The sequence below is a fragment of the Phasianus colchicus genome, chromosome 8, assembly GCF_987193195.1.
Source record: "Phasianus colchicus chromosome 8, bPhaCol1.hap1.1, whole genome shotgun sequence".
Taxonomy (NCBI): Eukaryota; Metazoa; Chordata; class Aves; order Galliformes; family Phasianidae; genus Phasianus; species Phasianus colchicus.
This window is the reverse complement of record NC_143443.1, coordinates 15,217,956-15,242,002: the sequence shown is the minus strand read 5'-3', so window position 1 is coordinate 15,242,002 and position 24,047 is coordinate 15,217,956. Positions and strand designations below refer to the sequence as shown.

Below are 24,047 nucleotides of genomic sequence, written 5' to 3'. Positions count from 1 at the left end.
TCAGCCTCTACCTGTGACCTCTTTATGCTGTGTTCCTCGGTGTCATATCTGCCCTTTTCTTGAACACCTCTAGGGACAGTGACTCCACCACCTCCATGGGCAGCCCACTCCATGGGCAGTGCCTGACCACTCTTTCAAGAGAATTTTTTTCCTGATATCCAACCTGAACTCCCCTGGTGCAACTTGAGGCCATTCCCCTCTGTCCCACTGCTGTTAGCTGGAAGAAGAGGCCAACCCCACAACCTCTCAGATAGTTGTAGAGAGCGATAAGTTGTCCCCTGAGCCTCCTCCTCTGCAGACTGAATGATTCCAGTTCCCTCAGCCACTCTTCATAAATCTTGTGCTCCAGACTCTTCACAGCTTTGTTGCCCTTCTCTGGACACGCTCCAGGGTTTTGATGTCTTTCTTGTAGTGAGGGACTGGGGGGAAAACCTGCTGGTTTTTGTTCATGAACCATCTTGTCGAGGGTTTGATCTAGTGAGCATGGTTCTATCATTGCACTCTGATAGAGAATTAATGCTGTCCTGTGCTGGGGATGTTTTGGAGGCTCACTGGAAGCCTGTCTACCTCAGCTATTCAAAGGAAACAGAAGAAGGCCCTGTGATTTCTTTCAGGCTATATTAATCTCTTTGATATAATACATATGACAGCACAGTAGTTGCACAATTAACTGTGTCTTTCTGCTTTGGAACGACCCCACTAATTACTCTTCATTGAGAAGATGGATTAAGTAGCTTGGGAGAGTGTTTTATAGCAGCTGGCATTTAGGTGGCTGGAGGATGTGGAAGGTGACTGTGGGCAGAGATGGCACACCTGCTGACAGGAGGCTGAGGGACTGTGGGTGGAGGCCCCTTGCCCATCTCTGCACATGGGGCTGGAGGCAGATGCAGTCCCTGTGCGGGGTGGTGGGGAAATGCTGCTGCTGCCTTTGTACAGCTGTTGTGGCCTTGTGTGGAGTCTGCTCCAGAGTAAGCAATAATGGTCTTTAAAAAATCACCAGTTTGGATTGGTCTACCTATATATTCTTTTAAGTGATTCCTCTTTTAACTCTAAGCTACTCCAAGGAGAGATATTTTTTGCTGACCTTTAAAAGTAAACTCCTGATGTTTGCTTCCTAAAAAAAAAGAAGCATTTCAAATTGTAAACTTACATCATGAACAAGTGTGAGGTACCTTATGCACATCTCCAAATAAGTCTTTTGGCTTACATTTGTAAGAATGTAGTTTTGCAGGTTTCTCTTCACCTGTTCTTCAAGAAATCTGTCTGGTTTTGCTCTTAGTTGTTTGTGGGTTTTTTTTTCTCCATGCTCTCTGCTGGAGGTTTTTGCTGTCTCTTCGGTTTCTGCTACAAGCCAGAAATCCCTGAGGCCACATATGAAGTTCTGTGTCCAGTTCTGGGCTCCCCAGCTCAAGAAAGATTGGGATCTTGTAGAGAGAGTCCAGCAAAGGGTTACAAAGACGATCGGGGCCTGGAGCGTTTCCCGTGGAAGGAAAGGCTGAGAGACCTGGGACTGTTTAGCTTGAAGAAGACTGAGATCTTATCAGCACTTATAAAGAAAAGCCCTACAGAGGGATCTGTACAGACTGGAATGATGGGCTAAGACCAATGGTTTGAGCTTCGGCAAGACCAGATGCAGTGTCTGTTGTGACCTGCACTTTGGTCCCAACAACCTCATGCAGTGCTACAGGTTTGGGGCAGAGCGGCTGGAAAGCTGCATGATGAAAACTGATCTGGTGCTGCTATTCATTGTTTTGCTGAATATGAGTCAGTGGTGCAGCCAAGAGGGCCAGTAGCACCATGCCTCGTATTAGAAATAGTGCAGTCAACAGGACAAAGGCGATGGTCGTCCCTCTGTACTTGGCTCTGGTGAGGCTGCACCTTGAGTACTGTGTTCAGTTTTGGGCCCATAGCTACAAGAAAGACATCAAGACCTGTGGACGTGTCCAGAGACAGGCAACAAAGCTGTGAAGGATCTGAAACACAAGTCTTATAGGGAGCAGCTGAGGGAACTGGGATTATTTAGTCTGGAGGAAGCTCAGGGGAGACCCTATCACACCCTACAATTCACTGAAAGAAGGTTGTAGTGAAGTGGATGTCAGTCTCTTTTCCCAGGTAACAGTAATAGAACAAGAAGTAATGGCCTCAAATTGTGCCAGAGGATTATGTTGGATATTAGAAAAAACTTATTCTCTGAAAGAGTGGTCAAGCACTGGAACAGGCTGCCCGGGGAGGTGGTGGAGTCACTGTCCCTGTAGGTGTTCTAGAAAAATGGAGATGTGGCACCTGGCTTTATTGTGATGTGTTGATGTTGGACAAGGTGGTCCTAGTTTCCAACCTTAATGATTCTATGATTCTAAATATCTGAAGAGAGAGTGTCAAGAGGATGAAGTCAGGCTTTTACAGTGGTGTTCAGTGATGTGACAGTGGCAACAAACAGGAACGGAGAAAGTTCCATCTGAACATGAGGACAAACTCCTTTACTTTGAGGACTGTTCCAGAGCACTGAGAGTAGCTGCTTGGAGAGGTTGTGGGCTCTCCCTTCCTGAAAGCAGTCAAAACCTGCCAAGTTACCTTTCCTGTGCAACCTAGTGCTTTAGCAGAGGAGTTGGACTAGATGTCTCTGGGTGGCCTTTCTGATCCCTTCGATTCTGTGATTCTTTATATCAGTGACTCCTATGGCAGTGCTGTGCAGACACTGGGTGTTTTGTAAGCCCCTTCTCCCCTGGAAAGCAAACTCTTCTGTCAGTGTTTTAGATCTGGGGGGATTTGAATTCGGGGTATTTTGAATGTACAACTTGGTTTCATCCCATGTGCTCTACATGCATGCAGTAGCTGGGCATTGTATTTACTCGTGACAGTAGTAATAACACTCATTAACTCATTTGCAAATGTAATTTCACAGTGTCAGAAAGTTACTGCTTTCAGCTTACCAACAAACCCCATGTCCCTACCCCAGCATAATTCAAAAGGTTGCTGTAAAAATGCACAATCCCTTGTTTTTCAGTAGGCTGAATACTAGGATAAAATTATGAGCCTTTAAACTAAATAATATTTTTTTCCTTGTAGCTTGAGATCTGTTCAATCAATAATCTTTCTGCTAACTCTGGGGAGAATTTTAGTTGCCTCCATAAAATGTTTTAATTATTTAAAATCATAAAATATAAGTAGGCACAATTTGCTTGGAACTCATTAGGGAAATATATGAATAAGAAGAAAAGATAATGTTTGCTTCTGCATTAATTTAAACCAGTCTCTAAAATATGAAATCTAATCCTGGAAAGCGGTGACTTATCAGCAATGTTTACTTTTCCTATAATAGGAATAAATATTAAAGCAGCTAGTTATGTGCTTATCCCTACAGTATTGCACAGAGGCAGAAAGGATGACAAATAACTTGTCTGAAATCCCACATTAATTTCCCTCTTTTAAAGGTTTTATGTTTGTTCATTTCCTTTTCCAAAACATTGCCTTTAAAATTATTATTATAAACCAGGTGACTTAGAAGCTATGAGTAGTTGCAAATGCATGAGACCAATTTGTGCGTGATTAGATTTAGGCAGGGGTAATGCTTTATCCTGAGCATTGAACCTGGAGCAAACATGGGGCAGAACCTGCAGCAGTGGGCTTGATTGCTCCCTGCCCAGTACTTCTTGCTTTGTATCTGGTCAGAAATCTCTGCCTGGGAGGCCTCTCTGGTTATGGCTTTTCACATGTTGATTCTGGGAAGCATAAGAAAGTGGTGCTGCTGAAGTGAAAATGAAAGGAGCAGTAAAATAGAAACTGATGGGAAACACCTGGTAATCAGTCCAAAACCCACGTGTGGGGAGCTCAGAGGCTCCTTAAATGAGATGGCACATCCCTCATGTTGAAGAACATCTGGAGCTGTTCAGCATGGCCACACTGCAGCTGCAAGGTTCATCAACCACTGCTGTGCTGAGCATCAGCAAGGGTGCAGGGCCTGAGATGTGGTACGTGCCAGGTCCTTGCTTCTGAGCGGCTGGGGAGCTGCTCATGTATCAAAGGAGGGGACTTGGGTGAAGCTTAGTCATGTTCCTTTCCATATATCTTAAGGGCTTTATCACAAGAAGCACACCAATTGTCTTCAAGAAGCAGTTCACAGGAATTGCTGATCATGTGTAATGTGGTTAAACTCAAACTAAAAGCACTTCAACAGCTCAGTCCTGAGTGCTTCCCAAGCTGCAGGTAACTCCAGGATCCTGCCATCTTCCCTCTGGGTATAGTGGAAACAGCCAGCAGTGCTGCCATGCACTGCTTTATGCTGAGTGAATGTTGGCTGCTTATTAAATGAGTTACTAAAAGATTCTAATTCTGCTTTGCAAGTCTTTCATTTGGAAAATGATGAGCCTATACTGTGTGAGCAACAGGTGTGATGCTGGGAGTCAGGTTCAGGCCCGTAAGCTTCCATACATGATCTCGCCATTAGAGAGAGACAAAGACTCATGCTGTGTTGTCGTGTGGTCTGTTCTCACCACCTAATGAAAGCCTAAATTCCCGTGGTCCCCGCAGATTCCCCAAAGCTGATTCACCACTTGAATTAAACCATAATTATATATTATCAGCAGTCACTTTACAGTAAGGTTGAAGGATTAAATGCAGTTAGTAGTGATGAATTCCAGACGCATAGGGCAGGAGCTTGAAGAGAAGGCCAGCTTCTGAGTAACTACAAGATAAAGTGTAATGTATTCTAAATATTTGATTCAATTAAGCTTCCTTCTGCTCTTTGTTTCAGCTTACAGATGGCTCATCAATCTATAGTTTAGGGACACATTGCTATTCTTTCTAATGGTAATTACATGATCAGGATGGAGACAGGTCTGATTAAATGCTTGCAGTACACTCTGCATATTTGAAATGGAGCTGAGTCCATAGCAGAGGCGACGTGCTAGCCCTGCTGCATGCAGATTCAGACTCTGGCACTTAACAGTGCCATGTGAACAAAATCGGAGTCTTCTGCGAGACTTGGTGATGGGGGCTTGGACGGTTCCCACCATTCAAGGAGTGTTCATCAAGTCAAAAACTGGTTTTGAGTTTTGCTGAACTGTTACTTGACCATTTCTTCTCAAAAACTTTCTGGTGCTTGCTAACTTTTTAGATCAGCTTTACTGAGAAGGTAACTTGGATTTTGCTATTAACATAACTACAGAGACTGTGATAGTCATCCACTAACTTTTGCAAGTTTAGGAAAGGCCAGAACTTTTAGATCAGGGCATGTATTCTTACCAGCTTGTAGCTACCTTTGCAGCAGATCCACACTACAGTAGATGCAAAGAATAAATTCATAAGATTTGAAATCACACTTCACTTTCTGTCTCATCCTCCTTCTTAGAATAATCTAGCAGTAACAAAACCTGTTCTCCTATACAAGAAACCAGTATGTTTAACTGCTCTGTGCTCACTTTTATTGTGCAGTTGTTTGTGTCTGACTTCCACGAAGCAGCATCCAAAAATGATGAAAGTGACAAGCTGCTTGGTGTCTTAGCTTTACTCACTGAACTTTGTAAGCTCTAGCTCATTTCAGCTTGCCTTCATACTGAGTAAAATGGAATTGTCTGTTGAATGTTCTTTTATGGCAAATATATTATTAGGTGCATCTGCCTTTTCAGTAGATTGTCAGTGAAACTTGCCTGCACATCCCTGGCTTTGTGAAACACTTAATGTTGGTGTCTGTGAAGAACAGAATCCTTCTTTTCAGCAGAGATAATCTATTAAAACCTGCTTTTGATAGAGCTCAGATCTAAGTCCTTCAGGGACCTTTATCTATTTCATCTCTTGTCTATTATCTCTGCCTTCCCTATTAAACCAGGTACCACTTTTCTTTCCCACTCCCTGCCTTATATGGTGAGCTCACCAGATGTGTTCAGCCAGCTTGGTTTTAGTCTCCTGATACTGCAGAGGTTACAAACAATGCTATGATTTCTAGCAGGAGTTAAATACAGTCTTGGACACTGCTGAGGATAAGGTATGAGTGGATTTGTTTGTTTCCATCCTATTTGCTGGGGCAGAGCCTTCACTCTTACAGAACTTCAAAGAAATCAGAGGGACTTTGTGCCATTGCAGAGCTGGAGTTTGGCAGCTGTTAGCTTGGTTTGGAAGCTCAGTCAGGAAGGTACACAGCCCTTTGGGACCAAAACATGAAGAGTATGTACCCAGTTCAAGTATTGTTTGTAACCCTTACCTTTTTTGTTATCCACTTAAGTAAGATTGTAAGGTGGAACACAACCAGAAGCTTTGCATGAAAATATGATGACCTTGTATATTTCTTTAGCCACTCCATCTGAAAGCTGTTACAGTCATTAAGAGTTCAGTAAGGTGTTATTTCTTTCATATAGATAAGAATACTGAGGCACAAAGAGGTTGGCAGCTCTAAGGGTAAAACTATACCCTGAGAAATAAATTGGGCAAGTTTTTTATGCCCTACTTAAAATCTCATGTAAGGGCCATACAAACCTTGTCCTGGCCTCCTCCCATGGATTTTACATCACAGCAGCTAGTCCTCATTTCAGTAAAGTACTTAAGTACATCCTGACGTGCTGTGCTGAATCAGGGTTTTAACTGGAAGAGACAGAAATAGAACAGAGATCTCCTCGCTCTGACACCAGCAGGCACTTCTTTTCCTCACAACTTTCTCACTGCATTATTCTGCTATTAAGAGCAAGGTTCCTGAGTTCAACTACCATTGCCTGCTGTCCGGTGGTGCAGAAAACTCAGTCTCCAAGTGCTGTGAATGTCAGCTACATATGCCATTTTTTCTGCCTTAAAAAAAAAAAAAAAAGACTTCAGTTACCCATTTATCTTGAAGGAATAAAGGCCATGGTTCTTGGTGCTTCGTATCACCTAGCAAATATCTTAATAACAAGAGAATCTAGTCTTCTCCAGAGGGCGTGTAATTTTACTTAGTCTTATCACATTAAAAATGAGTCACCAAATTAAATTCTCATTTGGACTTTTTCAATTAAATAGTGTCCTCTAGAGATTTCATGGACAATGACCCCTTAACCTTCTGTTTATTTACACTGTCATTAAAAAATCAAAGTGTCTAAGCCAGTGACGGTAAATGGGGGGAAAAAAAAGGCATTTTATTGGCCCAGTTTTGTTAGAAACATGCAGGATGTGTGAAGTCCCAGTGAAACTGGCAGATTCACTCTTTTAGTTTGAGACAGATGTTCCCAACAGATGGGAACCCACAGAAACAGTATGATGAACATTTACCTGCATGGATTCTTAGCATGTAAAGTACTAAATAGCTCAAGTTTGATGCTGCTTTTAGAGACGAATGGCATGTGAGTTCCAAGTTCACTCTGTGGTATTTGCCCACCTCTCCAGTCCTTAAAACTGTGTCAGCAAAACATGTACCTTAGCTGCTTCTTTATCCATCTTGCTATGACTTCCACAGAAATAACAAAATGAACAGCAATAAGGCAACCAGAAAACAGATTTTTTTTTTCCAGCTGAACTCTGATCTCCTAGTAAAAGATTTTTTGCTTTATCCTTCTTAGTTATTAAAAAGTGTGACCCTTTTGCTCTTAATGCAAATTTGTGCTGAGTTGCATCAGCATTTTTTGTTTTCTTTCAACTTAACTAGTGCTTTATCTAGCTGCTACTTAAACCTTTCTTCCTGTCCAAATTCAGGACTTACCCCTCATCAGTGGAAGGTGCAATTAATGTCCCTTCTAATCAGTGAAAACATAGGGGAAGAATATTCTAGTGGTTAACATTTGTTTCAGAGCGTGATTTCGGTCTTCTCCATGGTCTTGCCCCAATTACTTAATATTTCCGTGTTTTAATTCCTTGTGTCCTTACCCTCCTTTTGTCTCAGACTCAGTACCCTCTTTCAGGACAGAGAATCTCCTTGTTGTACTGACACAGTTGGAAGTCAGTCATTCTACAAAAATTTATTATTTTTTTTCAATCACTGTTTTAAAAAGGCAATTTTCTAATATGTTTCTTTCATTATAATTAAATTGCCAAGCAAATCTCTCTCTTAGCTGCCCTTAGAGTCTTGCTGATTCTGAAGTCTACTTTCCCAGGCTGCGCTATGCTGTGGAGGTGTGGGTTAAATAATCATCTTTGACAGCATTCTGGCTACATTTTTCCTGGTGATCTGATGCTTGTGGTTTCCCATGTGCTGGGACTCCTCCATTTACAACTTGAACACTAATGTTACTCCATCCCCCATTGGGATCATGCTGATGTTGACTCGTGCATCTCTGACAAGCTTCTCATTGAGGTGGTGGATGCTCTGTGTTGCCAAGTCATCCTTTCTTGGTTTTAGCACCATTCCACACCGAAGAACCTATTGAAAAAAGCAATGTTATGCATCTCATTTGTTCTAGTAAGTTCCCTGGACTTACCAGAAGTTCTAGACAAAAATTATGTGCATTTTCTTGGAATTGATATCTTATTTCAGATTGCTAATGGTTTCCATCATAGAGTTGTTATAATGAAGTGGGACTGGGAGTTGGCAGAATTGCGTAACCATACTTCTACTGCAGATCAGAAGCCAAAACAAACAAAAAGTACAACAAATGTATTTCTAAAAACCCCTAAACGGCTGACAGCATAAGCCTGAAGGTCTCTGAAGTTTACCATTGTTCTTTTTTACTAGTAGAAGTCCTTAATTTATAACTTATAAGCAGTTACTGATTACAAATAGTACCTTTCTTCTTGTGTAAATAGTAGAAAACACTACAAGACAAAACAAACGAATACAGAGCATTATCTGTAATGAATAAACCTTTCATCTCAGGCTGTTTATGTACTGACATAAATTTAACAACTACTTATTTATGTAGGCAAGAAGTTCTAAATATAGTGTTGCGTAAAGCTTACTGTAATAGTTCTTGTTGAATTTTAAAGCCTCCTTTGTATAATATGGAACAAAGATGTTGCAACTCTCAATAGAGATGCAGGTGAGAAATCAAGTCATTAGAATCCCACTGTGACTTTATTTTCTCTTCTCAGAGGGGAAAGCATTAACTCCCTATGCTAGTACCACTACAACCACAGTACTTACATTATCAATAGCTATTATTCCCCCCTTCTTTATGAGGCGCAAACATTTTTCATAGTACTCATTGTAGGTTTCTTTATCCGCATCAATGAAAGCGAAGTCAAAGGTTTCTGCTTCTCCACCAGCCAACAGCTCATCTAGATGGGCAACAAAGTGAGTCGTTATGGCCTGGTTAATGCTGCGTAAAGGGAGGAAGTAATCAATTTCTGTCAACATTCTCATTAAATAATGTTTTTGGTGCTTTGACCAGGCAGCCTATTCCTCCACAGCTAATTACCAGTAAAGCTTAACACATAGAAACCAATCTGGATAAGATGTATATCATAATACACTGGGTCACTGAATGCTGCCAATGTGGAATAAGTTCAAGGAGCAGTTATGAAAACCCACACAATACAGCCGGGGCTGCTGAATGGTGCAGTAAAAGTAAGGAAAGCAGTCTGAAACTGGATGCGTTCTACACTTCTAGCTATGTTTTGAGCTGATAAAGAACTGTGTTCTGAAGTGGATTACTGTTTTTCTCTCATTTAGGAGCAGGTCCTATATGATAATTTCTAGTTGATGAATGCAGGTCATGAACAAACCCTGCCAAAAATCATCAGCACAGTGAAAGAGAGCTATAAGTAATTCCTCTCTGGGCCAGGGCAAGTGAAACTTAGATTTAAGTTCTTATAAATTGTCTTCTTGAAAATTCCAAAACTGCTGTTTCATAGGGGCTGATGCTCTCTTCCTAAGATTTGCTGCCTTTCTGTTCTCCCACCCTCATCCTCTGTCATAAGAATTTTTTTTCTGAAGCATTGCCTAGACAAAGCTGTCCATCAGACTTCAAGGACTGTGCATGCTGGCAGATTGCTAGTATTTTCCTCTTTAGAAAAGCAGGATGAATTTGGAAGTAATACAGAGTGATGGATGGGTCTATGGATCATCACAGAACCCTGCTGGAATCCTTCTATATTCTTCTAATACCTCTTGCATTCCTAACAAGTTTATTGCATTTCATAATATTTATTATTCCCTCTGCTCTACATCTTCTTTTCTTGACTGAGAAAAGCCACTGCTACTCTAATGGCCTTGCATGGTTTTACTGCACCCTAAGTCTCAACTTCTCTGAACCCAAGCCAACTACTACACCTTAAGTTTTATCTTGGCTTCTGTATTTTCTTTTTTTCTCACACTTCAGCTCTTTCAGAAGACCCTTCCTCTCTACAACAAAGTTATACTTACTTAGAATGGACACTGGATAAGAAAAATTGGGCTTTGTCTAATTAATCTGTTTTAATCAGCTTTTCCAGAAGCAGCTGACAACAGTACTTCATAGATTAAACAAGGCAATGGACAGGACAGCTGAGTGACCAGCGTAGCTTGCTACACAGGATAAGCATTTTCACCGCCCTGCTAACACATACAAAAACTGTAAACTTGTAAAGCTGTGCTTTTTTTGTTTGTTTGTTTGTTTGTTTTTAATTTTTAAGGAATTCTTTAGGTAAGAATATCTATTTCACTATTAGCAAAGTTATCAGATCCAATATTGTATTTCCTGGATTTCATCAGCATTATATTTGTCTTTGGTTTTTAAGGAAGGAAAGAAAGTATATTTCAGGTTACTTACCAAGTGTTTGAGTAGCTGGCTTAATCCGTAGGTCAATTTTATGATCTACTCCTGCCTAGGGTGAAAAAGAACATAGAGATTATGAAAGTGGTCAAGAAATAACCTCTTAATATCTTGCAGTGAGGGAGTGATTGGTGTTCAGATATCTTTTCCTATTATTTCTAGGATTTCTAGAAAGAAAGTGATTATTTGTCGTCTCAAAATAAGCTGTAGCAACTCCTGTTATAACAATACGAATGCTTGTGTGTGAATGTACAAGTCTAAGATACCAAAATTCCTGGTCATACAAAACAGATGTCCCAGACATGTAATAGTAAAGGTGCTACTTACTTCTTTCCACAGTGGCTTTCCAATTTTGGCATAATCTTCGTTTATGTCACAAGCAATAACTCTGCCATTATCTGGCAGGGCAAGTGCCATACTCAAGGCATTATATCCTGTGAGAACTCCTGGGAAAATCACAAAAGTCATCAACAATTACAATATTCTGCAAAACTGATAAATAGTGAAATAGAATGCTCCTTTCAGGGATAATAAGAATTAAAAAACAAAGAAAACACAACAACATTAGAATCAAGGATGGCAATTTGCTACTGGACTCAAGAGGCTTTCCACTCAATTTTAACATTATGGGAGTTGGGAAGATTATTTTAATCCATCTAGTAGCAAACATTTGTGTTGTGCCTCTTTATTTCTTCCCCCTAAGGGTTTCCTGGAACTGCTAGGCAAAGTTAGTTCTATATCTAAGGATTACCCACTTATTTAAAAGTGGAGCTCAATCCTGAGCCAAAGGGACTGGATCGACCCAGGAACAAAATGTCAGGGCTTCATAAGAGATGACAGGGGTAGAGGTGGTGGGACCTGTGCCTGGCTGCTCAGCAGCTTTGGGAGATCCTTCTAACATGGGTGTGTTAAGGGAAATGAATTGGATGTTGGGCCTGTGCAGCAAACCAATTCCTTCCAGCAAGACATTGATATGGAAAAGGAGAAATACACCATGTCCTGGAATTGCTGGCCAGCACTGCAGACCCATGTGACCTGTTAGCCTCATATTTCAGGTTGCCTCTGACTTGTTGAGACATACATGCCAATGCCATAAATATGGAATGCAAGTGGCAAGTATGTGCAAATCAGATGCTGCTTTTCACACTGTAGCTTGTCCACCTTAAAGCTGACACAAAGATGCAGTACCTTACTTGTATTTGAAAACCTTATCTTAAGTAAACATGTTTGGATTTGGACAGGCACAGCCAGGAGATTTTACTACAGAGAAGACAAAGTGACACCCTTACCTACTTCAATAACTTTCTTGGCTTTAATGAGTTTGATTAAATTTGCCATCAGCTGAGCCTGGTCACAGGACACCATCATTTTGCCCCAGGGATATTCTGCAGTGAGCTAAAAAGCGGAAAGAAAAAATACATCAAACAAACAAACAAAAAGAACCCAAACCAATATCCTCAAAGGGAGGGGGGAGGGAAAAAAAACAAACAAAAAAAACCAGCACCTCCAAACCAGAGAAAATATATACTCTTATTTTTCTCATTTTAGATGGTATTGTGCTTCATTTATGAGATAGAAATTGTTTTGAATTTAACAGTAACTAAGGTGGATGGGGGGAGGTCGTAAGCACTGGCTGGTTATTCAAAGCAGAGATATGCCCCAAAGTTACCCCATGGCTGTAGCAAACTCAGAAATGTAAATGATGAAGAACCTTAGCGGAATATTGACTGTAAATGTCCTTTATACATATACACAAGTGGGTATTTTTTATTTATTTTCTTAATAACAACCTTTGCTGCTCTTAAACCTCCAAGAAATGTAGGATGTGGATTTTGTGTTGGTTTTGTTCTTTTTGGTTGGTTGGTTCTTCCACTTTTAAACTATCAGGTCTAAGCCTGTATCTGAAGGTTGGTCTGTGTAGCTCTGGCTGCACAGCACAGAGCTGGAGAAGTCAGTGCAGGAGAGACCCAAGCATTGTGGAAGGGACAGCAGGAGAGCAGAGCTATGCCATAGCAGTTCAGTGGAAAGGAATTTCAATTTCCTTTCCTACAATTTCCTTTCTTCTCAAATGAGTCCCATTTGAACCAACTAGCCCCAGTATATAACATTTAGTTGCTCTTGTATGGGAGCATTACATCTGATTTGGTCAGACCAAGCTGTGAAGCAGGCTGGGGGCTATCACCTCTCTCAGATACAATTTCCTTATATGTCAACTAAAATTAACTTCTACAAGTCACGTGTTAAAGTCAACTGAGGTCCAAACACATGGATAAGATGGCATGTTGAAAATGTAAAGCAATACTATCAAATGAAAAACTATGCTGGGAGACAAAATACCGACCAGGCGCAGCTTCTTGAGAATCGGATGTTCCCTCAAGGAATGATCCAGTATATACTGCCACAGAGGGCTGCTCTTCCCAATAATACTCTTGTGTGGTTTGGATGTCCCAAACAATAGGGATGGATATCTTTTACCTACAATAAAATAAAATAGTAATAACAATTAAAAAAAAAGATAACTTGGAGCTCCACTAATGATGTTTTGCAACTGTCTGCTATAGGCTGCTTAAAGAAAGAAAGAACCGAAGTTAGAGTGCTTTGCTCTGAAAACTGGTGTGAATAATGGAGATGCAAAGCAGCTGGACAGCTCAGTGGACTTCATATGTATATATATATATATAGAAATATATATGTATACACTTTTAAACTGTGCAGCCCAAGGCTGCAAAGACTGAAAGGAAAAGGATTGGGCACGAGATGGTTAGATGTTCAGCAGCTGGAGGTGAAGGGCCCCGGGCAGCCTGACCTTACAGGACACGTACTTTCATGGGGCTACAAGGGGCAAGTGTTGCAAGTCCTGAGGCAAGCGTAGGGAGAGAAGCGTGACCGGGGCGTGACACATCGGATGGCCTTGGCACGGCAGCGCCGGTGCCGTTTCCTTAGCCTGGGGCCCTCGTTCTGCAGATGACAGCCGTCGGGCTCTGGGGCTGTCAGCTGATGCCTCTCCCCGGACTCCGCGCTGCGATCGAACCCAACTTCAGCCCTCCCGCCTCCTGCTGGCGGAACGCCGCTAAGGAGCGCTTTCGCCCCACGGCTTCCGCCGCCCGTCGCGGTCTGTGTCACGCGGGACGCGGCTGTTCGGCTCCGCGACCCACCCGAGAACGGGAGCGGCTGCCGCCCCGCAGCGCAGCGCACGGCGCTCCTGCCCGGCCGGGTCGCGGGGCCGGTAGCGGGCCGCTTCGGAGAGGACTTCGGCTCCGATCTCTCCAGCCGGGCTGCAGGGCGCGGCTCGGGCTCCGGCTCCGTTTGTCGCCGCGGCCCAGGAGGAAGAGAGAGCGCGCCGCTTACCTGCCAGCAGCCCCGTGGCGAAGGCGACCCCCAGCATGGCCGTGCCGACGGCCACCTCCTTGGGCACGCTGAAGAGCGGCATCTCGGGGCGCGGAGAGGCGGCTGCGAGCGGCGCGGCGCGGCCACGGCGGAGCGAAGTGGGGCGGAGCTGTCCGCCGCCTGATGCGGGGCGGCCCGGGCCCGCCTCCTCCGTGCTTACTGTATCACAGTCGTGCCACGTGCGGCGCGAGAGCGGGACCTTGAGGGATGCTGTGTCTTCCCTCGAGGGAAACGTGTGTCTGCTGGAGTACCTGTGGAGAAAGGGCTGCGGCCTGCTTTTTGTGAGCGTCGCATCTTACTGCTGCTTCTTCGTTTCACAGCGTGTCCTGGCGGTGTGTAGGCTGGCAGCACTGCGGCGGAGGAGCTCCTGGCAGAACTGTCCTCCCTCCGCCAGTGCTGGAGGTGCGCCTTCTCTTTCCTCAGCACCCATAGTGAGGTGCCAGCAGGCTCCTCGTCACAAAGTGCATCAGACTGTGCCCGAAAGCTGTGGGTTTCTGGGTGCAAGGAATCAAGCCAAGGATGGGGAACAGGTCCTCTGCTCTCATGTCAGCCCCTTCTAGTTGGTTAGAGGTCTCCCTCATCGCAAAATGCATGGATAAGTGCTGAAAAGACGGTGCAGTCCCATTTGCAGGGACCAAACCCTGGGGTTTGGTTGTCATTTTGTGAAGTATTGGCAATGCCAGGCAAAGCCCTTGCAAGATGCAGAGATCCATCTTTCTCTGGGGAAATGAAATTATCAATCCTGCATGCAGACCGGGACTGCAGGCATTGAATGGGCTGCATGTTGGCCTTGAGAGATGTAAGATGAAAGCAGGTAACGCTTCCCTTTTGGCACATAGCCTGTAGAAAGCCTGATGAACTATGCAGCAGTAGGTTAGGATGGTAACTTTTCAGCTATGTCCCTAAGCTAGCAAAGCTGTCCAGTGTCAGTGCAGTTAGCAGAAAAAGATTATCTTGTAAGTCGTCTTTAGTGCAGGATTAAGTATTTCACCCAAGGCAGAAGCTGTACTTATTTTTATGGGACACAGATTTGCCCATCACACATTTTTTCCTGTGTTAGGCCTTATTTATAAGGACTAGGGCTCAGAGCTCGTGTATTTCTCTTGCAGCAGCTCAGCTAATCATGTCAGGTGCTAAGGATTCTGCTGTGCTTTCTGACTTGCAGAACAAAGCAAGAAATCTGATCTATCTTGGCAGATAAAATATCTCTCAGTTTGCTTTTAAAATTTATTTGATTTTGAAGGCTGTGAATGTTGTTGGTTTCTTTTTTTTTTTTTCCCCTTCAGTATCTCATCAATTTCTCTGTGTACATTTTGCTTTTGTAAATGAAAGCATTTCATCCCCATCCCTCAGAAGATGAGTGAACAGGAAGCGCTGGGATCAGTTTAGGCCGAATAGAACTGTGCGAGGCAACAAACTCTTCTAGCGGCCATAAATCAGATTTGTGACTCTGTAGCTCCATCTAGTGATCATTTTCTATAACTGCAGCAGGAGGAAGGAGAGATCAGCTGTGGGATTCTCCGCCTTTTTTTTTTTTTTTTTTTTTTTTTTAATAAAACGCTCTCAGCTTCTGCTCTTTGTGCTCTGAGGACTGCGAGCCGTATTGACCTCCCGACTGACAACTGAACGAGATGCCTTGCTTGTACTCTCCAGGATCTTCAAGGTTTCTGAAATCACCCAGAGAACTAGTGAATAGAATTGCTAGCATCCAAAGCAAGATAAAACAGTTATTCTTTTGGTCTCAAAGTGGCAAAATAATCCAAGTTCTCCAACAAAATCAAAATGAGCTGGCTGCTTTTCTTTGAGCCATCACAGTTTTCATTTTCCATAGCTCTGTGATATATTACTAGAGAGTAAACTTTGGCTGTCACATTAATTCAGACACATGCTTGCAGCGTGTTGTGGCTACTTGAGCAGTGAAAGACTTCCTGAGCTGGGTAGGTGAAAGCTCCCTAGATATAGAAAGTGTGTGTGAAGTGGTTTGGGATATAAGCTCCACTGTCCCCTATTATCTGTAAGGTCAGTTCAGCTGCATAAATTTCACACAATATCGGAATCACAGAATTGTAGGGGTTGGAAGGGACCTCTGGAGGTCATCGTGGAAGGCTACCAGGCTGACCAAGTGTGATTTTCCCTTGGTGAATCTGTGTTGACTATTCCCAGTAACCTATTTCTACTTGCTCAGAAATGATGTTCCGAATAAGTTGTTCCATCACCTTCCCAGGGATGAAGGTGAGGCTGACTGGCCTGTAGTTTTCAGGGTCCTCCTTCTTATCCTTTCAGAGTACCGGAGTGACATTGGCCATCCTCTAGTCTTTAGGTACCTCTCTTGTTCTCCATGACCTTTCAAAGATTATGTGGAATGGTATGGCTGTTACTTCTGCCAGCTACTTCAGCACTCATGAGTGCATCCTATTGAGGCCCATGGATTTGTGCATGTTGAGTTTGCCTAGATAATCTCTAGCCTCATCTTTCTCTAAGAAGAGGAAGTCTTCCTTTCCTCAGACACTCTCTCCTACTTCCTGGATCTCAGATTCCTGAGGAGCAGTAAAGGCTGAAGAAAGAAGGCATTAAGTAAGTCTGTTTTTTCCATGTTCTCTGTTACCAGGGCATCTCTCTCATTCATCAGCAGACCCACATTTTCTCTAGTCTCCCTTTTGTTACTTACATACTTAAAGAATCCTTTCTTGTTGCCCTTGACCTCCCTCACCAGATTTAATTAGAATGGTCCTTAGCCTTCCTCACTGCATCCCTGCATGCCCTGATGACATTCTTGTATTCCTTCTAAGTGGCCAGAATTGGGAGAAATTTGGGATTTGGAACTGAGATTGTTTCCAGTGTTCTACTTGGCCAGCACATTTACTGTGCCAGGAAGCGCCTCCTACCTGCAACTGCATCCTGAAAGAGTGAGACTTTGACAGCTTCTTCACACTGGAGCCAGAACATGATCACTTTTGTGAAATGTAAGGAGTCAGATAGATAGGATTCAGACTGGCTAGTCAGCAGTTGACTTCAGGGTGTGCAAATCCTCATTTTATTCATACTGATAACCTGTCCCACAGCTTCTCTGTCACTGGGTGATTGATGTCTGCACTACCTTTTTTTTCAACCTGATACTGTCCTTCAAAGGGTGGGCTTTTTCTTGTTTTGTTTGTTTTGTACGTGGGAATGTGGTACACCATCCACTTTACTATCATCTGCTGTATATGCTGCTGGTGTAAGTAGGACTAGGGAAATATTAGCCTACTTATAAGGCTGTAATCTCACTTCTGGATTTCCACCTTTCATTTATAGTTATTGCTCAACCTCATTTTTCAGAAAGACCAGTAGTACTGAGCATAACGAGGTGGGAGTGGAAATGCTAAATGAATTGAGGTGACTTTAATGAGTTATTCCTTTCCACTGTCGTTATTTTTGTATATTTATTTGTGCGTGTGTTTCTTTCCCTCTTCACACTCCTGTGTATCAGCTACTGGAACTCAGCTTTGTGCCTTCTGATACATGGGTGTTGTTCTGTAGTCTGCTCTACAGTCTTGTTGAAGACCAAAATGTAATCATCTTAATTGTCTTCTTGATGAACTGTAGAGAAGTAAAATCTGATGGTGGCTGACCATGGGATTGCTCACACAGTGACTGACTACCTACCTGCAACACGTGCTCTAAGCCACATTTGCTACTGATTTGGTTTTACCAGACCTTTTGGCAACACAAGTCCTAAACCATCATGCTGCTAATATGACTCTACTAGATGAGGGTGGGTACAGATGACTCTTCTAAGAATGATATTTGCCCTGTGGTGGAAAATCACTGTATGCCACAAACAATCTGAGGGAAGTGTGCATAGACCTCTTGAACAGCAGAACTCAGTAGAAATAACGCCGGTACGCATGCTGAAGTTATACTGGCCTACGACGCTGTATGGTAACTGTTGGGTCATGGCCTGAACCACTGACTGAGCACCTGTGGAAAGGACCGGCTCAGCCCTGGGAGCACAGCTGAAGGCAATTCAGCTGTGAGACCAGCAGGTGTAGAGCCTGACTGCACCTCTCTAAGACCTCATTTAAGAGCTGATTGCCACTCTGGAAGGTTCTTTGGTTGGTGATCCCTTCTGTGTGGAGTTTCCCTTGTGAGCCTAGTTCTTCAGAGGCAGGTGGTGAGCACTTTTCCTTTGTAATGCTTTTCTATTGCGCTGGTTCCCTTGTCGTTACATTTCCTGTAACACCATTCCATTGTGTTGGAATGGTGTTTCTGTTAGTTACAGATGTTAAAAATAATATTGTGGAGCTATGTGTCGTGTCTGCTGGTGTGGCTTCTAGCATAATTTAAATAGTGCTTACCTCAAACCTGCATTACCCACACCTTTTTTTTCCCTGCATTCATGATGAAGATAACAGTCACACAGTTTTCTGAAATGCAGCAGCACTCATGTAAAATACATTCACTTTAGTGAGTAAAGTAGAGATGTGGTCAGAGCTTCTGTACAGAGAAAAAAAGTGAAGGCATGTGGTCTTTGCTCCCCTGTTGTTTAGAATGTGAATGTAACAAAAATGGTAACAGGAAGGGAGAGCATGGAGCTAAGAGTGTAGTGGTCAGATTGCTTGGCATGTTTCTCAAGAGAAATCAGAGCAAAGAAGCTGTAAGGAGAGTTCAGGAAGGAGAATGAGGTTTGAAGCTGGTTAGGAGGAGTTAACGTGAGTGTAGGAGTACAAGTCTCAACATAAAATAATTGCTGAAAGTGCTCTTTGAAGATGGCATTTTGGATGGATGGGACTTGAATGGGATTAAATCTGTGGAAAGAATTTACAGTAATCAAGATGATGAGAACTTGGACGTAAGTTTTTAGTTGTGATGGTGAACATAAATAAATCATCTTGGAAGTGTGTCAAAATCTTTCTGATTATTTTTGTACGGTTTGAATGTGAAGGTCTAGGGGGAAATCAGAGCTGAAAATGAAGTATTATGAGTTAAGTGATAGGCAAAATGTCACTTTCATCTGTATTGATGTAGGAGAAATATCGGAGAGCTGAGGCTGAGTTGATTTTAGACATCCTCAGAGAAGTGAGGGAAGTAGATTAGGATTTTAATCTGGTTGCAAGGAGATAGAAGGGAAGAGGGAGATCTGCAAGTTGTCAGCATTAACACGGCAGATGAATATGTGTATAGATAGGGACAGTTATCAGAAAAAATGTGCAGCTGTGACTTCACATGCCTTTTACAATATCCACAGAGAAACAAACCGGTAAATGTTCTATTATATGTATTTATTATTATTATTGTTTTGTGGGTTTTCTTAATCTCGTTGGTTAATACTGAAGGATAACTTTATTTTCTCGATTTTTGTGTTCTTTCACCTGTCATAGGTGTTGTAGATAAAAGCACATACATATGTTATAATTTTACACTCCACAGAGAGTATTCCCTTGGAAAACCTAGGTAAATCAATTTGTGGTGGCATATTTTAGAGAATGATATATGGAATTATTATTATTATTTTTATTTACAGTTGAGATTTCTTTTTTCTTCCAGTGGGATTTGCTTTTGTCTTGGTCTGTTCCATCCTAGTTAATTCTCTGATACACTAAGCATTTCATTTTACAGTTCTGTAATGCAGCATTTGCTATTTACTGGCAAAACCCCCTTGATCTTAGAGATACTCAAACTACATGTATCTTTTTGTAGCAATTTTTTGCTATGGCTGTTCATATGTCTTCTCAACTGAAAATCTTAAAGTAGTAAGAATAGTACAAAGCTGTTTTTTTAAAAAAATCTGTGATAAATGGAATTGCTCTCCAAAATTTTCTTCCAATAGTTGAATTCAGTAATTTGAAACAAGACTAATAGTTTCCCAAATACTCATCATTGCTTCTCAAGTCATCTGGATTTTTTATCAGACAAACTGTAAGTATCAAATCTCCGTTTAATATGATTCATCGTCCAACTGGAGGGTAATCTCTAGAATGGAACACAGACATGAACAATGACTTTAACTAAGTTGGTTTGGTTATTTTCATCTTGCTGAGCTACTTCTATTGCACTCAGTCTTCTGCGGAAGCTTTTAAAGTATGTCTTTCGATAACAGCTTGTAAAGGCTGTGGTACCTTCACATCTATTTCAAGGCTAAGGTATCAACATTTCAAATGCTGCTGCTGTGAAAGCTGGTGATTCATGAGCCCATAAGCCTTACGCCATTAAACTTGCAAACAGCGAATGGTTTAGAAACGGTTTTCAGCTAGAAGCATTTTGACATATTGGTAAATATTTTCAGGTCTTGCCGGCTCACAGGCCAACATTTTGAATATATATGACTACTTTTTGCCATCTCATTACAAGAGTAGGTTCAGCTTTGGACGTGCAGGTATCGTGAGGAGAGATAGCTCCTGCCAAGTGGCGTAATTCCCAGTGCAAAGTAAGTTAATGGCTTCTATGAAAATATCCCACAAGTATCAAGGACTGGGGGAGACCCAGTAAAATAGCTCGTTCAGTGGCTCAGCTTGACAGATCCAATGATAGAAGCAGTTCTTCTGACAAAGAGAGTTTGTCATTGAAGAATGTCATTCAGAGGCGCTTTGAATTTCTCAAAATAGGTGCCGGGCTGTTCTGAATGGTGTTCTAGGTCATGGCCCAGCCTCACCGTTGGAATGGTTGTGAGGACAGTGGTGCAATGGATGCTTGCTACTGAGGAATAAAATTTGTTAATTTTCTCCTGCAAATGATCCCCATGTAACTGAAATAGGTACAACTTTAGTTGTACTGCTTTACTCGTAAAATGTGCCGTAAGTCTCAGGATGCTATGACATGTAAGACTTAAGCTGTATAGTGCATAAACAAAATGTGAGAATTTTTGCTCCTTATCACCCTGCTGCATGTGATAAAATGTAACACGCAGTGAACAAATCAACCATAGCCATAACACCTCATCAACCGGGCTCTACTACAAATATATATTTGATATCTAAAGAAATTGTTGTCACAGGCTAGCTGACTGTGGTTTTTTTAAGCAATGTATGTGAATGGATGCTAAAGATAAAGGCTCATTTTAGAGGCCTGGTGTTTTTTTTCCTTCCCGTGAGGGCATTACCCCTGAAGTCTTCAGTGCACAAAAGCAACAGCATGACAACAGGAGAGGTGCAGGATTAGGGGTGTTCTTGTTATGATTTATACATTTATGCTCTTTACTGTTGATGTTCTTTAAATTTTCTTTACTGTTCTATTTATTTGACTTTCAGTGTTAGCAAAGGACTATTTTTTATTCTGTTCTGGCCTGATTTTATTAGAAATTTTAGTTTTAAAAAAAATCCCATATATATAAGCAATTGGAATGCTTTTGTTAAATCTAATAATTTTTTTTTAGCAGAATCCCAACTGAACTTTAATTTTTTTTCAGTGACCGTCATCCCTTTGATAAGAACAAGGCTTTCTCAGTACTGCATTTTGAAGTTATGTATTTTAGTGCTTTGAAGATCAGAAGACCCTTCTGCATTAATATACTGCTATGTAATAGTATGTTATAATATACTAATATATTACGTTTTCACTTTTTAGTCAAACTAAGTATCCATTTTGGAAGTCTTTCTTTTCATTCATGTGTATGGCCTGGGCTTGACTTCATAAGAATCTCTTACTGAACTATAAACTACCTTTATAAATATCCTTTTTCCTTGAAAGCTATATCTTACTGCAATGACCAAAGTTTTGTCATGTGTTAGATTAAGATGTCTGCCTAAAATCAATAATGCTGAGGTAACAACATTGGTTTCTGCTAGGCTCTCAATTACTTTCTCAGTTGTTTGTCATAGGAAGAATATATGATCAGTTGTTTTCCCTGCAGGCTATAAAACCAGCCTGTTCTCCTTTGATCACTTCTGCATACTTCACTTTTACTCTCCTAAGTGTAACACAGATTTTTAGAGCTTTGGACCCCTGAAGTAGCAAAATGATTCTTCTGTAGTCCATTCCAAGGGATAATAGCCTCTGTATGAAGCACCATAAATATCCCTGGACAACTCTTGGCTCTTTTGGGTTGCATTGCACAATCAGTAAGGAATCTTTTCCTGAATTTGCCAAGCTCTTTGAAGAAATTTCTGGGAGAGATTTACTTCAGTTTTTCCACTGCACCTTGCATTCCCTGATGCCATTTTGCTTTTGAAGTTGTTGCTGTTTGCCACAGAGGGGAAATGCAGTCATACTACATTCTTTCCAGGGAGCTTTGCTTTTGTTCTCTTTATCTCCTTTATCTGAAATAATTAGACTGTATCTTCACAATGTCAGCAAAGGCTCTCCTAAGCAAAGGAATGCTTGAAACAGTACAGTGTCTTATGAAAATGAGAGAAGCTGTAATAGGCTATTGAGTCAGCAACTGCTTATTATTGTAAGTATTTCTTCCTCAGAAAGAGGCAAGAGTATTTCTGAATGAGGCTTCAGAGGTAGCAGGCCACTTGGAAAAGCTAAAGCTTTGGTCCCATCGTACTGCTGAGGAGAAGCTGCCCTTTCTGCCTCTGGATTTTCACATACCCTGTTTTCTATAGGAAGAAGATAGTGCAGAGAATTGAACATACTATTCTGGTTAAAACAAAACAAAACCAAATAAGCAGCTGCCCTAATTCAGAAAGCAAGAAATTGTGTAGCAGTAACTTTTCATCCACATAGTATATGCAAGAGGTTGATAGGACTTGGTGATGTGAACATTTGGATTTCAGGGACACGCAAAATATGTGACAGCGCTGTATCCTGGCAAAGCCCTGCTGAAATAGTTCACAGTGTAGAGCAGCTTTATAGTCAGAGAACTGTTATGTTTCCTAACAGGGTATTTGTAGCATGTTGTAAACAGTAACTGTTGTAACTGAATCCTAGTCTGCAGTCCTTAAAACCCATAGCACTACCCAACTGGCAGGAACCTTGATGCGATTTGCCTTTGTCTTCTAATTCATGTAGGCAACAGTGGAAAATGCCAGAATGTTTGGGAGCTAGGCCAGGAGGAGGATAGGTATGCAGCTGGTCGTCTGTCTCGCTGCTTTTGAGAACATAGGTAATTACTGCATGCCATATACCTTCCTGATGAAATGCCTTTTGGAAAATCAAAGCTGTTTGGTTCCAAGGTAGAGGCAGTTTCTCTGACCAAATGGGATTTAGTAACTCTTCCAGCCTAGCTGCAGTGTCATTCATGAACTGTTTAGCTTCTTGATTTTTATGTACCCACAGAGTAGTTGTATGCTCAAAATAAGCTGTGAAGTGTGGACTTGGTGCTTATTGTGCATTCAGCTTGGAGTTAAAAAGGGCAAGCGGCATAATGGACTGAATGTGTATGTCCCATAATCACAGGAAATATGACTGCTCCTTCCCAATTCTGTGCCTTTTTCATGGGTTTCTTAATGTGTAGGTGCAATACAATAAGAGAAAACAAAAAGCAATTTAGACACTTAGAAGGTTTATGTTTTGTTCTGAGGACATGCATGTAGAGAGCTTTAAGGAGAATGCTATAAGGCCACGATGTGTGCGAGCATTGGAGAGCTGCTCTCTTTGTCACTGTGTGAAACCTGATGGTGTGTGGGGATCTAGGAGTTCCTGGAGGTTTGTTGAAGCCTTAGGAAATTTGGTTCCATGTGAAGGATGCTGAGAGCTCCTGTTAGGCATGAATACACTTAAAACACAGCTGACCTTACACATGTTGGATGTTCCTGAACCCTTGGCAAAACATACTGCTTCCTGATGTTGCAGACTAATGCCATACATTTTTTTCTACTTTTGTTCTCTAAAGTACATCAAACTTGAGCAAAGCTGCTCCTTTTCCTTTCTAGTGTTCAGTAGAATTACAGCCAGTCAGCCTTTGCTTCTGTTCTCTGAAGTGTAACCGAGATTATTTTTTTTTTTTAGAGCCTTGATTCCATGAAGTAACAAAATCATTCTCTGGGAGTGTGTTCTAAAGGACAGTAATTTCTCTGAGTGAAGTACTACATATATTCCCAGCACAAACCAGAACCCAAACAAAATGAGTACTAATAGTAGGAAGACAGTAGCAAG

At 41.8% G+C, this 24,047-nt stretch overlaps 1 protein-coding gene and 1 long non-coding RNA gene across 3 annotated transcripts in view; one reads left to right on the top strand and one right to left on the bottom strand.

Annotated features, from left to right (window-relative positions):
• Positions 1-7,898: 7,898 nt before the first annotated feature.
• COMTD1 (catechol-O-methyltransferase domain containing 1) lies at positions 7,899-14,164 on the bottom strand. Its single transcript, XM_031602986.2, has 7 exons — positions 13,992-14,164; positions 12,985-13,118; positions 11,933-12,038; positions 10,971-11,089; positions 10,641-10,695; positions 9,035-9,168; positions 7,899-8,314 (listed from the first exon to the last, which is right to left on the bottom strand). The coding sequence occupies exons 1-7, from the start codon at positions 14,071-14,073 to the stop codon at positions 8,162-8,164; spliced, it is 783 nt and encodes a 260-aa protein (XP_031458846.1). The 5' UTR covers positions 14,074-14,164; the 3' UTR covers positions 7,899-8,161.
• A 3,646-nt stretch (positions 14,165-17,810) lies between these two features.
• Positions 17,811-24,047, top strand: part of LOC149917030 (uncharacterized) — a 139,594-nt gene continuing 133,357 nt past the window's right edge. For both annotated transcript variants that reach the window (XR_016468545.1, XR_016468542.1), the window contains exon 1: positions 17,811-18,183. This is a non-coding gene — a long non-coding RNA (uncharacterized LOC149917030). The remainder of the gene's footprint in view (positions 18,184-24,047) is intronic.

Bases quoted from the DNA above. Each gene is read 5' to 3' on its own strand.
- COMTD1 (XM_031602986.2), bottom strand. From the start codon at position 14,073: ATGCCGCTCTTCAGCGTGCCCAAGGAGGTGGCCGTCGGCACGGCCATG. The intron at 13,119-13,991 runs GTAAGCGGCGCG...ATTTTATTGTAG, and splicing joins CGCCACGGGGCTGCTGGCAG to GTAAAAGATATCCATCCCTA. The intron at 9,169-10,640 runs GTAAGTAACCTG...TTGCCCATCTAG, and splicing joins GCCAGCTACTCAAACACTTG to ATGAGCTGTTGGCTGGTGGA.